The sequence below is a fragment of the Papilio xuthus genome, unplaced genomic scaffold (assembly GCF_000836235.2).
Source record: "Papilio xuthus unplaced genomic scaffold, Pxut_1.1 DF827777.1, whole genome shotgun sequence".
Taxonomy (NCBI): Eukaryota; Metazoa; Arthropoda; class Insecta; order Lepidoptera; family Papilionidae; genus Papilio; species Papilio xuthus.
In genome coordinates, this window is record NW_013530872.1 from 1835291 (window position 1) to 1850001 (window position 14711).

At 37.8% G+C, this 14711-nt stretch overlaps 1 protein-coding gene across 3 annotated transcripts in view; it reads left to right on the plus strand.

The window, feature by feature from the left end:
* LOC106115763 (uncharacterized) overlaps positions 1-14711 on the plus strand; it is a 50136-nt gene that overhangs the window by 32889 nt on the left and 2536 nt on the right. For all 3 annotated transcript variants that reach the window (XM_013309273.1, XM_013309275.1, XM_013309274.1), the window contains 4 exons: positions 5889-5966; positions 8594-14006; positions 14082-14248; positions 14319-14530. In XM_013309273.1, the coding sequence (XP_013164727.1) occupies positions 8619-14006; positions 14082-14248; positions 14319-14530 (5767 nt within the window). In that variant the 5' untranslated portion in view covers positions 5889-5966; positions 8594-8618. The remainder of the gene's footprint in view (positions 1-5888; positions 5967-8593; positions 14007-14081; positions 14249-14318; positions 14531-14711) is intronic.

The window sequence follows — 14711 nt, forward strand, 5'->3', positions numbered from 1 at the left end:
AGTACCGTACGTAATACACAATCAAAACGTCAACCTCTATTTATAGAAGTAACTAAGCGATAAACGTACGATTTCGAATCGTGATTGCAGTATTAACAAAGCAGGAAACGGGGTAAATCAGACATACATCTCGTAAATAAAGTTTAAAAATAGATGGCGCTAGTTACAACGTGTAAAAAATAGCATGAAATATGTGGGCCACAGGCGCGCCCGCGCATCTTTTTGATATCTGAATATCTCGCATCGCATTGTGACGTAGATTCTATAAATTATTTACATATGTGCTGCATACTGCAAGTTTGAACAATTATGTTAGGAATTTAATTATTATAACCTTAACAAACCAGTCTCACAAGATTTTTTTTTTAAACTGGATAACCTTTTTGAGATAGATGATTTTTTTTTCTAAAACATGAAAACTATAAAACTGCTGTCCCTTTTAAGTCAGAGTTGGGTTTATAAAAGTAAAATAAAACAGTACTTTTCTAAATCTGTACGCGGCAAATGTTTAACAAGTTTATAGACGTGATAACAGTAAAACACGTCGTTTCCGTCTCGTTTCCAGACTTATACTGATCCTGAAATTGTTGTTTACTACAATAAGGCCTTCTTCCTTAAAATTTGTTCCTAAATCTACACATTAAACTGTTCCCAAATTGTACATAAATCTCTACTATATAGTATCAAATGTGTTTCTGTGTGAAAAGATACATATCTTTATCAAGTATTATCAGCAATGTTTATTTACTTTTGATGTTACCTGTACAATATGCATCAAACTCAGATATATCTTAAAGATAGTTGATAGCTTATTAGCTTTAAAAGTGATATCTTATCAGACATAGTGTAAAGAATCCAGGCACGAAAAAAATCTGATATAAAAATTAAAAAAAAATTATTACACACATTGTGTAGCTCGATTCGTCTACCACCAGAAAGTATAGTATTAAAACAGTATATCTATTTATATATCGACATTGTCTCCATTTATTTTGGCAACTATACAATAATATTATTACATCTCAGCTTATACTAACTGTAAACATCAACTTGGTATTTTCCAAACATGTAAATCCGTATTCTTTCCCGTTTCTAGGCAACGGTTATGGAATGTATCAGTCGCTTAGCCTCAACGGAAAGTGAAAGCGTACATCCAGCTGTTGCGTTACTTTAAAAAGTCGATTGTAAAGTGCCTACATACGAGTGTTAATTTTGTTCTGTTCGAGTCGGCTCGACGCCAACCTCCTCGATCATTCGCTTCATACCCACGTACTGACGCACTACATTAATTTGTTTATACAGATATTTATGTGCCATTGTCATATTATTTCCGTAAAAAAAGAATAACACAATAATTCATTCACTTGGCATAAAAGGATAGAAAGAAGTAAGTCTGTACGATTATTGTTACGTTCACAAAATTAACTAAGTAGGTACAAAAATAAAAATATGTGGCGATATATCGCAATATGAAGGAAACACACAAGTTTTTTTACATTCTTTGCTACATTCGTTGAATAACATTATGTATTTATTTACTTTGTCTGCTATATAAAGATGTGCGTCACTAATGTTTGGAGTATGTCCACACGTGGAAATTGTTGGCAAACGTCACGTGCATCACATTTGCCAATGTCCAATAAAAAATTAGCAACGTTACCGCGTCATATTGTGTCGTCAAATAAGGCGCGGTAAGGTTAGTTAACAACTAGATTCAGCTGTGTTTTAGTCAAAAAGCGAAGTAAATGTGTTCATTAAATTTAGATTAAAAATAAAAACCCTTCAAAATGTACGTTATTAAACATTGTGACTCTTAATTATATCAAAGATTCAACATATAGACGTAATTGTGAACAGGGGAAATCAGTTTTAATTTATCTAGCGCGCAGTTTTCCCGATACGAATTTGTTTAGTGAATCAATTATATTCACCCCATATAGTTTTACGGGGTGACCGAGGGGTAAATTTCATAATTTTCATTCCCTCTCTTCTCACCCCTGTTTGGAGACACTACGACGTGCTCTAAATGGGACAGTAAGGGGAATAAAGCCTACGCATATATGCCTTGTAAGATTAATGTCGTGTTAAATTAATGGGTTACAAAATTGCGACACTATACGTACTTATAAATCATCTCTAAATATTAATAGACAACATACAAACAATATTTATTATAATCTAATCACTGGGTTGATATTTAATTTTGAGTCACACTACAAGTAGCTGTCGTCCGTAATTCCGTTCGCGCGGAATAAAAGTAAAACTTAATTAGTAAACTACGTGTTCTACTACTATGCATAATTTCTACAAGATCTGGAGATACCTTCAAACAAACATCCATCCATTATTCATCCAGTAACACTGGCGATTTGTCTTTACTTTCATTGCGTATTGTTAATTTAGTCATCAGTTAAGAATATACGTTTTTATGAAAATCCAACAATTATATACATACCTATCATGTACATATATTATGTAATTCAAAGTATTCTTAATCTTTCTATAATTCGAGGTCTCAACATATTTTAAATGCATATATAAACGAGTGAGCAATAAATAACGTTTTATTAAGACTGTGATAGCGGCTGGGCATCTGATTTACGATCTTGCGGTCGTAGTTTCGAAACCGTGCCGCTCCGTACCAATGAACAAATGAATAACGAGGCGTGCCATCTCCTATCACAAAGCACTAACGTATTCCTACGCAGGATTTCATATTGTCGCCTGGGTAGGGCTATCTTAGATAATTATATTACCTTAAAATAACACAATGTACACAGATTTAAAACTAAATATAAGTTATTGACATTGTGAATCTTAGTTCTTACAAAGATGCAATATATAGACGTAATTGTAACGTTATATTGTAGAAATATTGTTATAGCTCCTAGTTTATATTTAAAATATATAATTATCGTCAAATTAATATCTAAATCTCGTGTCTATTTTTCGAAATACCAAAATATTAAATTTGTGACTAATTTTAAGTCATTCTAAGGAAACGTAATTATGTTTCCTGTTTAATAAGAAATATTGTCACGCGTATTCTGAAATCAGTATAAACTTTTCGAACCTTTATATGTTTAACACATGTTATTCACCTTCTACGAAGTAATGACGCATGCCCCACAAGCGTAATATAAATACGCTAGAATAAGCACATTGATTTAACACCCGTATATCGTTTACATAAAATATTTTGTCCACTTTCACTACAACTAAAATATTAACATACCGACTAGTTGTCGATCGCAATTCATATGCATTTATTTTCCTCGTTGGATTTTTTTTCAATCTGTTTCGTCGTTCAATAACTTATAAAATAAATGAATAATAAGCTAATATGTTCCCTCGATTTTTTTCGTAAAATAACTTTGGGCAATCTTATTTCTTACTAATATTATAAATGTGAATGTTAAGATGGATGGATGGATGAATGTTTCTTTGAAGATATCTCCAAATCGGCTGCATGGATCTCTATGAAATTTGACACACATGTAGAACATAGTCTGGAAGAACACGTAGGATACTAATTATGTTTTTTTTTAATCCGCGCGAACGCAGCGGCGGGCGACAGCTAGTATAGCAATAAAAATATAACTATAATTTTTTTTATTAATTCACTTGAAGTATTTCTAGAGGTCGAATTGTTTGAAACAAAGTGAAACAAGTTGAGTATTGTACGAAAATGTTTTAATTTCTTCTCAAAGAACTTTTTGGACGTTGGATTTGATCGTGTCGAAATATCGAGTGCCGTCGGCCGTGACGCTACCAATTTTATCGAAAGCATCGAAGTTTTAATTGATATATTTTTTCACATCATTATAAAAAAACTAGAAAGTCATAATTCACGTCATTCTGTTCGAAATAAAAAAATAAAAAAAATGTGGCGATCGAAGTTTCGTAACGATTTTTTAAATATACTCCTTGATTTCCCTAGACCAAGTTCTAAATTATTATTATTACACGTCTCATTATTTTTTAAAAATATTGAAATTTAATTGACATGAGTAAAGTTACGGTCAAACAAAAAGCGAAGAAGTTACGATTCACCTTGTTTCGCGCGCGGCGAGGTCATTGACCCGGCACAGCTGTGAGCTCTGTACGTAAATAGTGCACACATGTACACAAACGCTCCACTCGTTCGTGCGCCCGATGAAAAATTGGCTTTATCTTGCTTTCTACATAATGGCCGAATGTTGTCGTAGTCATAATCGATTTATGGTTGAATTAGATTGTCTTTAATTCAATTTGATGATGTTAATGTTAGTTGATTTTACTGATTTATGTTGTTTGTTGTAAAAAAACTATAAATAATTTGATATTAGTTTTAGTATTTTGCTTCTAAAAAGCAGTTATTTGTTATTTGTCTTTAAATTAAAAGAAAAAAAAACATGAGATAAGGTCACTATAATATATCTTGCAGTAATAATTATTTTATAAAATGGTACGAAAAATTATCTTTAGTTTAAATAAGTCAAGCGCCATATGTAATCATATACTCGTACGGTCTGAAACAATGATTCTTTGATCCGGTTATGGATGAAAAAATTGCATTGTGTCAAATATTGAGACAAACATCTTGGCCCGAATAGAGACAATGAATTTTTATATCAACGATCTAATATCATCATCATCTTCAGCTCACTATACGTCCCCACCGAGGGGCTTGGAGCCTACTCTAAGTTATGGGTGATTAGGCCATAGTCACCACGCTGGCCAAGTGCGGGTTGGTTGACTTCGCACATATCTTTGAATTTCTTCTCGGATCTAAATATAAGTATAGATAAAGAAAAAATCGCAATAAATATGAATAAACTCATTATATTTTAGTATATTTAGTTAGTAGTTTATAATAGAATATAATGTATATTTACGTAACTGATATAATCCAACAGAATGTGTTATGCAAATCGTACTATTATGCGTTTTTTATACAATATCGTTTTACAAGTCAATTCGTGTGATGTGAATCGGTCGCGCCGGATGCGAATGTAGGCCAATGTCCATAATAGAAGCAGATGAACTCTTTAAAAAAAAGGGATTTATTCAATGAAGGATTACATTTATACTGACCTGTAACTTGGCCTTGACATTGACCTTTATTAAAATTAGTTGACTCCATAATTTTGAGACAAAGGAAAAGAAAAATCATGCGATAGTTTTTTTTGCGGAATTGATAGGAAAGTAATGTTACTGGCGAGTATAGCTTAAAAAGATTATGCTGATTATATTAACAAATATTTTACGAATCCGATTAATCTTTGACATCCAGTCCCTTTTAAATAGTTTGTTCTGATTTTTTTAATTGCTTAGTTTACTTATAAATGAATCTATTTTATTTCTTTACTTAGGTTATTGTATGGTGCTACAAAGTAATAAAACGTAGACAACTTAAGTTACCTGCTTGCCTGCGGCAGGAACTTTATAAATAGCTCGAAGGCAGGTGTTACTCGTATATCAGAGCCGCTTAGAAAAACGTTATCCCTACAACTATGCACTTATCTGATATAATGCCTATAAATATAATGCCATTTTACATACAAACACTATTATTTAATATAGAAAATATAATTAAATGAAATCGGAATTTCATTGTATCTTTACTTCGTAACAACGAATGTCAATATATGTTTTATGTGAAAACTTTTTATTTTTATACCGACACCAAAAAGAAGGATGTTATGAAATTGACTGTTTTATAAGCTTTAATTTAACTTGCAACGTATGTATGTAAGTTTGGGTGAATCTGAATCTTGCAATTCAATTTTTAAGCAGTTATCTTTAACCGATTCCTATATATGTAATTAAGCTACTTGTGAACCTATTTTGTTGATTTGTTTACTTCTTTTGGTTGTGCGTTTATTTACGTTTTTATTTATTTCCAGGTGGTGGAAATTACAAGGTGGGAGACATGAACGCATCCCCGCATAGTCACTCGCATCAAGCAGGGTAGCTCTTATAAGGTAAGTAGACGTATGTCCCTTTCATTTTTTTTCTATCTTATCTAAGTTAAAAAGCATACGAGTAGACTACGTAACTTATATATTATACGTCTAATGCAGTGATAAAACTATATCTTACTAATATTTTTAACGCGAATGTTTGGATGGATGAATGTTTGTTAGAAGATATCACCAGAACGGCTGCATGAATCTCTTTGAAATTTGGCAAAGATGTAGATTTAAGTTTTTTTTTAATTCCGTGCAGAAGGAGTCGCGGGCGAAAGCTAGTAGAGTATAATTTGAATATTAAATCACGAACGAAAAACTAATCACATTATAAAACGTGATTTTGTACTTTTTAATATTTTATATACCAACGAAGATGGTTATAAACAAAGTGCGGACGTGGCCCTGACCATACATTAAGTCTAAGTGGCAGGGAGGGTGTTCACGTAATCGAGGCTTGCCACCCCCTTGTTTATATGTTCACTCTCGCGTCTCACACTCAAGGGACTTGGCTCGATACATAAGTTTTAATAACCCGAATACGATTTTAACATATTGATGCAACGGTTTTCTAAATTAACATTGGTGCTAGATCAAACAACAACCACTTATCTTTCTAATCGAGATTATTTAAATCCAAACGGAATCACAATTTTTTAGCAGTGCAAATGGAGTATTGTATACTTTAATTAGCATTATTTTAATTATATTATAAAAGAATTTATTGTTCCAACAATAACTTAAACAGCGACATATCTATGAATAATATTTGTACGTATGCGTCATATGTATGTTGCGAATACGTGCAAGATTGTACATATATCACTTCCCACACATCGGGAAGCTAATGTCCCTCTTTATTATTCATGTCATACAGAGAATAATAACGAAAATTGACAGAATTAACACAACATATACGACTTAAATAATTATAATATAAAATTTGTTCCCTTATTAACTTAATTATCTTTTTTTTTTAATCTAATAGAGTACAGGATTATTATCTAATAGTAATTATAAAAAGCCAGCTGGCATTTAACCCCTTTCATAGTACGAATAATATTTCGCGACATGTTTAGTTACTTAAAAATAATACTGAATACTTTTTGTCTTTATTATCTATGTTATGTTTAATACTTATTAAAAAAACATAATATCCTATGTGTCCTTCCAGACTATGTCCTATATGTATGCTAAATTTCATCGAGATCCGTTCAGCCGTTCTGGAGATACCTTCAAACAATCAATCAATCCATCTAAACATTCGCATATTAGTAAGATTTTTATAAATTCTAACAACGACGGAATGTAAAGAAGCGTGATAATTTGCATCGTGTGTGCACGATGTCTATTTCGCGACCCTGCGAGCATAAATGACTCACGACATCAAAATAATACCAACGCATTCAGGGTCATTCGTCTCTGTATTTGCCACCGAGAATCGGTGTGTATTTCTCGATAAATTCTTATACAAAGTTTTCTTATTTAAATACTTTAGCTCAAATCACAGATTATAAGTATAATTGTAAATAGTCAAGATGCCGATGTGTTTACTTCGCGAATATTACGCATTCCTCATATCACCGGTTATAGACCGGTTTCTTTTTAACCTTTTCGGTGCAAAACAAAGAATAAAAGCACAGCAATTTTGAGTTGTTTTGGTAAATCTCAACATTATGTCACTTGTTGACGTCGCTGGCACTATGTCAGCTTTTGTTTGGTATTTATTTACGCATCGCCACCGCCTGATAAATACCTATACGAGTTTTCTTGGCAGTTCTCCCGAGTCGACACACTTTGCGGTGTATTTATACGATTAACCGGAAACAATCTTTGACACTTGTTACATTTTCTTTAGATGTTCTCTGATCATTAAGTAAACATGTTTGAATGAGTTTTTTTTTCGATTATATTAATTTCACTTTAACTGTGCTTTACAACACAAAACAGTTAAATTAAGACTGAGATGGCTGCTTCTTTAGACTTGTATAAATTTGTCTTAACAGAACACAATAATATTCAAACTTTAAAGAGTAACGATATATCTATAAATAGCAAATACATTTTAACGTGAGGAACGACTGCGGCGTACGTATGACGAGGACGAAGGAAGGTTGATCGTAGCCACGTGTCATCGGCGCGGACTCGCCAGTCCCGGGAATGCAATCGATTGCCGTCGCCCCGGCGACAGCTTTCTCCGGCCGCGCTGCAGCCCAATACATCGCCTCAAACACGTCTACAGCAACATATAGCTTTAAACTTTATGGATACCAAAATACAACTACGTTCCATTTGTGTCTCGTGTTCACTTTTTACCTGAAACTCCAACTGTCAATTTAGTTTTCATTTTAGCTTCAAATCTGATTTCTTAATGGTCTCGCTTATTATTTCGTGTTATGAAACGACGAAATTTTTAGTTTTGCGAAAACATGTCTCATTGTGTGCGCGCTGACGCGACAGACGCGCGAGGGCGAAGTACGCTCAAGGACAACCGGCGTGTAACGACCCCGACTTCAAAACTTTACGCTCGATATGTACCGCTTTGTATTGTAGTTTGTTCGGCGGAACAGTTTACTATGTATAACGCAAAATTTTCGCTTATTACTAATGTTTTTTTTTTAAATATTTCTCATTATTTTCAGACGGTGCGCAACCGAAGTGCAGATTATGGACTACGGTTTCAATAATGTATTCGAAGGGACGCGCCAGTATTTCATGGGGCTACCTAAACAGGCTCAGGCCGAGGGCAGCGGGCAGCCTGTCTGGCCGACGAGCGCGCCGCCGCCGGAAGAAGGAGCGCCCGCCCAGTCAGGAGCTCCCGCGCCGTCTTCTCGCCCGCCTTCTGCCGCCGCCGCGCCGCCTTCCACACCCGGGCCTACGGTGATTGCGCCGCCGCCACGCCCGTCCCGCCCCCCTTCGGAACCTATCGAGCCCGAGCCCCACATAATTCACAAAGCGACTGTGATGCGCGAGGCAGCCGAGAAGAGACGAGAAATGCCAGATCCGGAAGATGAAGAAGAGCCGATGGGAGCGTTATCACCGCCGTCGCACATCATTCGCAAGCCTACTCCGCGTACGCTGCCGTCCCCGGCGCCTGCACCCGCTGCGCCCTGTCCGTCTCCGGCGCGACCGCCCTCAACGGCGCCTCTCGCCCGGCCGACATCGTCTGAACCTCAAATAGAACAACATGGGCAATATCGATCGTCTATTCAACGGGTGCAAACTCCAACGGCGAGGCCGCCGGATCAATATACGCCGAGCAGACCGCCCGATCCTTATTCATCTTCACGCCCTCCAGAATCATTCGCCCGATTTCCGTACGAACCGACAGTACACGATGGCGGTCGAAATTCACACGGCCCGCCGGTGGCGTCGCCACAACCTATCCCCGCACGACACAGTCCAACGACTTATGCGAGGCTGTCCAGCGTCATGCCACAGCATGCCGTTGCTCGTTTACGTGAGTCTGCCGTCCAGAGCCCACCGTCAGCCCGCTATTCTATGCAACCGGCTCAGGCTCCGCCGCCGCACAACGATCGTGTCCCACCGATACATCATCCGCAGGCGCCGCCTCCTGCACAGAGGGCCGCCATTGAAGGACGCTCCGCTCAAGCTTACCTGCCTCCGGTTCATCGTCGTGAATCGTCCTTGCCGCGTACATCTCATTACGATAGGCATCCATCGATACCCGCGCGGAAGTATGATCCTCAACAAGCATATCCAGGCTACAGACCCAGTCCTTCAACGCAAAATCATCGCGTCGAGGCGCTCCCTCAGTACAAGCATAGTAGGCCAGAAGGTTTGAATACACATTTCGCAGTGAGACCTTCGGAACGCGCCCAGACTCAACCTCAACCGTTGGGCAATGAGCCCACACGAATACAGCCGCGAATTGATTTTCACGGGAAAAGTAGATCTGTCGATACTAGACCGAGTTACCATTATCCCTCACCGTCGACATCTCATGTAAGATATGCGCCTAGTGCACCAGTGCCGACCATTCATCATAACACTTCACTCCAACCGAGAACATCATACCGAACGGTGGCCGTCGCCAAGACAAATTATAATTATTCGCCAGTGAATCAAGTTCAGAGTTCACCCTCTCGTTCTTCAGTAAAGGCCGGCTATAGTAATCAACAAGCAAGAATGACGGTTTCTGTGACGTCTATAGTGAATGAATTGAACCAGACTAAAAGAGAGTCCCCTCTTGATTTATCCGTAAAAACTGTTAAAAACTCAGCCGACTCTTCTACGACTCAAGATGATGCAATTGATTCCGCGTCTTATGAAAGTAAATCGCTTCCATTGCAACCGCGACCTACTTCCAGTAGCCGCCAAGTGCCGCCTTTACCGGGTTATGTTGTATCTCATAAAGTTGATTTTGCACCTGACTTTAATCAATATAGAGATAGAAATACGAATCATAATTGCGCTACTCCTCCACAACCAGTGCGCTACAACGGAACTTACGAGACTGCAAGACCTGTTGCTGAAAGAATAGCGTATCCTGTAGAATCTCGCCATCAACATTACACCGATCGTAGTAAATATAATGGCCCCGTTCAGCCTAGGACAGATTATGTTCCTAGAATAGACCTCACAAGATCAGTTGCCGATGAAAGACAGATGGAAAGAGCTCGAGAAGATCCCCAAATTGTAATGGAAGAACGAAAACGTCCAGCTGGACCTATTGTAAGCAACATTCCGGAAAAATTAGTAAGATATGAAACATGGACTTCAGATAGCCGGATAGAACGTATGAGCCAATCGGCACGTGAACAGCATGAGCTAATGAGTCGACCTGTGTATAGTTACAGTAGTCATAAAAGATTTGAGGCGTATCAAAATGATCAAAAAAGAGTTACAGCATCAAACATGTATCGTGATCATCATCCTCACACAACACAAAGGCACAGTCGTACCGTATATCCAGAAAAAGTTAATCGCGATATCAGTGATTATCAAGCTCACTACCACGATAGAGTTCCGTCTAGTAGCCGTCATGTAATACAGAAAATTCCGAGCCATAAAGATGTACACCCCCAACATTTAGATGTGCAAAACGGTCCTGCAAATAAGAGCGTTTTGAGTATATTAAGAAATAGTTTAGAAACTAAACAAACAGGATATGTCGAAACGACAAGGCCTATTCGACAGATATCCGATGTAATTGTCCTTGATGACGTAGATGATTCTGTTATAGAAATTACAGATTTAACTAAAGACGGTGAACAGGAACCGACGAATAAAAATGATCCGAAAATTCAGTCTAATCAAAATAATTCCTTACTTGATCATCATATACAAATGCCAAAGGCTGTAGACTCTTTCGCCCGTGATTCTGATTATCAAAAGTGCGATAACTCTGAACCAAAAAGTAAATCGCCTGAAAACGACGTCGCCGCTAGAATACGCACAAAAGCGGAATTAAAAGTAATGCCTCCGTCTCAAGATAGCAATCAAAAACAAGACAAATCGTCTGATTCTGATTCCGAAAAGGTAAAATTACTTCCCAAATCTCAGAAACAACACCTTTTCAATCAGATTAGAGAAGATAACTTACGATTAGAATCAGTGATAAAAAATGAAAAACCAAATGATGAATTTATTGCTGAAGTAAAAGCAGAGCCTATGAATATTGATGAGATAGAAAAGGATGCTGTAGCTTCAATTAAGTCGGAAAATATTTTAAGGGGCTTAGAACCTGAAAATTTAGTACCTCTAGACCAGTCATCACCTGAAGACTTAGACTGGGCTAGTGCTTGTGATAGTTTCATGGAACAACTAAAAACAGGTTGTTCGAGGAAAAAAATAAATAGAAAACGCAATGACACTCTAGATCATGAAACTGAAATGAAAATTCCAAAAGTTGTAAAACTAGGAACAGACGAAAGTACCTCGGATCAAACTGAAATTAATACCACGACCGTTATTGAAATTAAGCAGGAACCCATTGATGAGGATGAGAAAATAGAAACTGAAACGAGCATTGAAACTGGGCAAGACCTCATTACTGAAATACCTAATGAAATTGAAAATAATGAAAGTGTCGAAAATAAAGATAAAAAAGACGACGAGAAAGCACCTAAATCCAAAACACAAGGGAAAAATAAAACAAAACTAGAAAAAAAAGATACCTTACCGACATCTTCTGCAACACCCGTCAAAAATGATAGCCTCCCATCAAAAGTGGTCATAAAAGAAGAAATGGATTCAACAGATGAAGACGAACCATTGATAAAAAGTAAAATAATGAAAGAAAAAGTCCAGAGAGAACTTAAATACCAAATGTTAAAGGATTTATCAGAAAAATCTGTGTACGTAAAGCTGGAGTGTTGCGATGAGCAAGTCAGCGGGAATAGTAGAAAATCTACTGAAAGCATACCTAAAGAAAAAGTTGAAAAACAAGCTAAGGGAAAGACCACTAGGCTCATATCCAAAACAAAAGGCAAAACATCGGTTGCTGAAAGTAAAAATGAGAAACGAAATGATATTTCTAGTTCTGATAGTGACGATGATGTGAGTGTTGCAAGTAGACTTCGTATGCGTAAAGTCAATAAAACTGATGACAACAAAAACGAAATAACAAACAAAACTCCCACTAAGTCATCTCCATCAAAGAAATTAGATACAAGCAGTGCGAGCAATAGTTCAACTCCAATTCGTAAACCTGGTTTTGGAGATGGCTCTAATTTTCATCCCGGATGGGAAGACGAACTTTACAAATACAAAAGATCTCTCCGCATGCCTACGAGGCTTATAGCTATACCTCGGGGACGATCTGGAGAGCCATTTGCTAAAGGCTCAGCTAATTTATTTACGCGAGGTTCGACTTCACTTCCAGATTTAGATCCAGTTCCACTGTCACCCGCTCCGTCATCCTCTCAATCGGCAGCGACGGATGATCTATATGGTAGACGCCCTGATAAAATGAATTTGGATAGTGACTTAGATTCAAATTCGAGTTGTTCCGCACCTAATCGCCTCCAATATGACTCGGAGGCTTCAACATCTACTGTTTTCTCTTCGTGTAAAGTCAAAAAGAAGTCTAGCTCTATTGTCGATGTTCTCATACAAAAATATGGGAAAAAGGAAGAAACGAAGAAAAAATATAAAGATAAAGATGAAAAAAACGCTAAGATTATTCAAAAAAATTCAAATGTTTCAGAATTACTAGCAACCCCAAGTTTGGGCCTAGTAAAAAATGGCAGCAAAGGCAACCTGAGTGCAAAGAAAGAAAAACTAATGGAAGATATATTTTATTTGGGAGCATTCAGAAAAGAAACTGTTACGGCATTTAGACATGCCTTTATCAAGAACACCGATGGGTTACTTGGTACTACGGAGGAATTTACGCCAATGGTACTACAAACTAGAACAAGAACCGAGAGCCGTGTGCTGAAACAACGAGCTACAATAAAAGAGGTGTTCGGAGACGAGAGACCGGCCTCAGCGCCGCCGACCTCCTGCAGGCAGGAGGAAGTAGTAGAGCCGCAACAAGAAAAAGTCGTCGAAGTTAAAAAAGAATCTGAACCTAAACCAAAATTGAAGCCAAGGAAAATAGCGAAAGAAAAGATGAAACGTAGATCTAGCTCAATACGAGATGGCTTGAGAAGTACTAAGTCTTTGAAACGTAACGATGCTAAAGGTCGTATGCTACGGTTAAAAAAGAGAAATAATTTGATGAAAACATTCAATGCTAAACGGAAAGAATCCAACGCTAATAAAGTTAAGAAAGAGAAAAGTCCGACGCCGGAAAACAAAGACAACTCAAAAGAAGAAAATGGTACTCCCGAAACTGCAGAGACTAACACAAAGCGAAAATTTAAACGTTTATTTGGAAGAAGAAAATTTAGCTCCGGATTTGATTACATTCGGAAAAAGAAGAAAATGATAAGAAAAGATGACAATAATTGCAACAAAATACGTCGACCGGCGCCTAAGCCGAGTCCAGAGTCCGTCCATGATATACAGAAGGAGATTAAAAGTTGGTTTATTAATAAAAGTATTGGAGAAACACACCTGCATAGAGCCGCCAGACTTGGCTTTACTGTAAGTTTACATCATTATTTATCTTTATATGTTACAAATTAAATCTTGCGATACTACATTGTGTTGTTATTTCAGGATTGCGTCGCATACTGCCTGGAGAAAATGGAGGCAGACCCCTCGGCGAAGGACAACGCGGGCTTCACGCCGCTACACGTGGCCGCCGCTAGGGGGCACGTGCGCATCGCGCGCCTGTTGCTGCAGTACGGCGCCAACGTGTCCGCCGCCGCGCAGGGGGGCATTAGGTAAATATAATTCATCATTCACTAGGTCTTAATAATGATACAGATTATAAACAAGATAATTTTATTTTAGACCATTACACGAGGCGTCCGAGAACTGTCACGTGGAAGTGATCCGGCTACTCCTATCGTACGGCGCAGACCCGCTGCTGGGCACGTACGCAGGGCAGACACCGGGCGAGCTGGCGGAGGGAAGCGCCGCACTGCTGCTGCGCCTGCATGTCGCTGACGTACAGGGGCAAGCGCTGGAGCCCTGGCGATTCCCACCGCTCACTGAACCCATCGGTGAGTTGACAAGTATTTGTCCCTTTGTCATTTTGATATTGAACTGTATGGCAAATTCGTAGATCAATTTTGCTTCTACTGTCCTTATTGCCTTAATAGCTGCATTGTTTCACGATAACATGCCGTCTGTTATCGCCGATTTATGACACAAGAGTCAACATACTTCATCTATCCTCCTAAA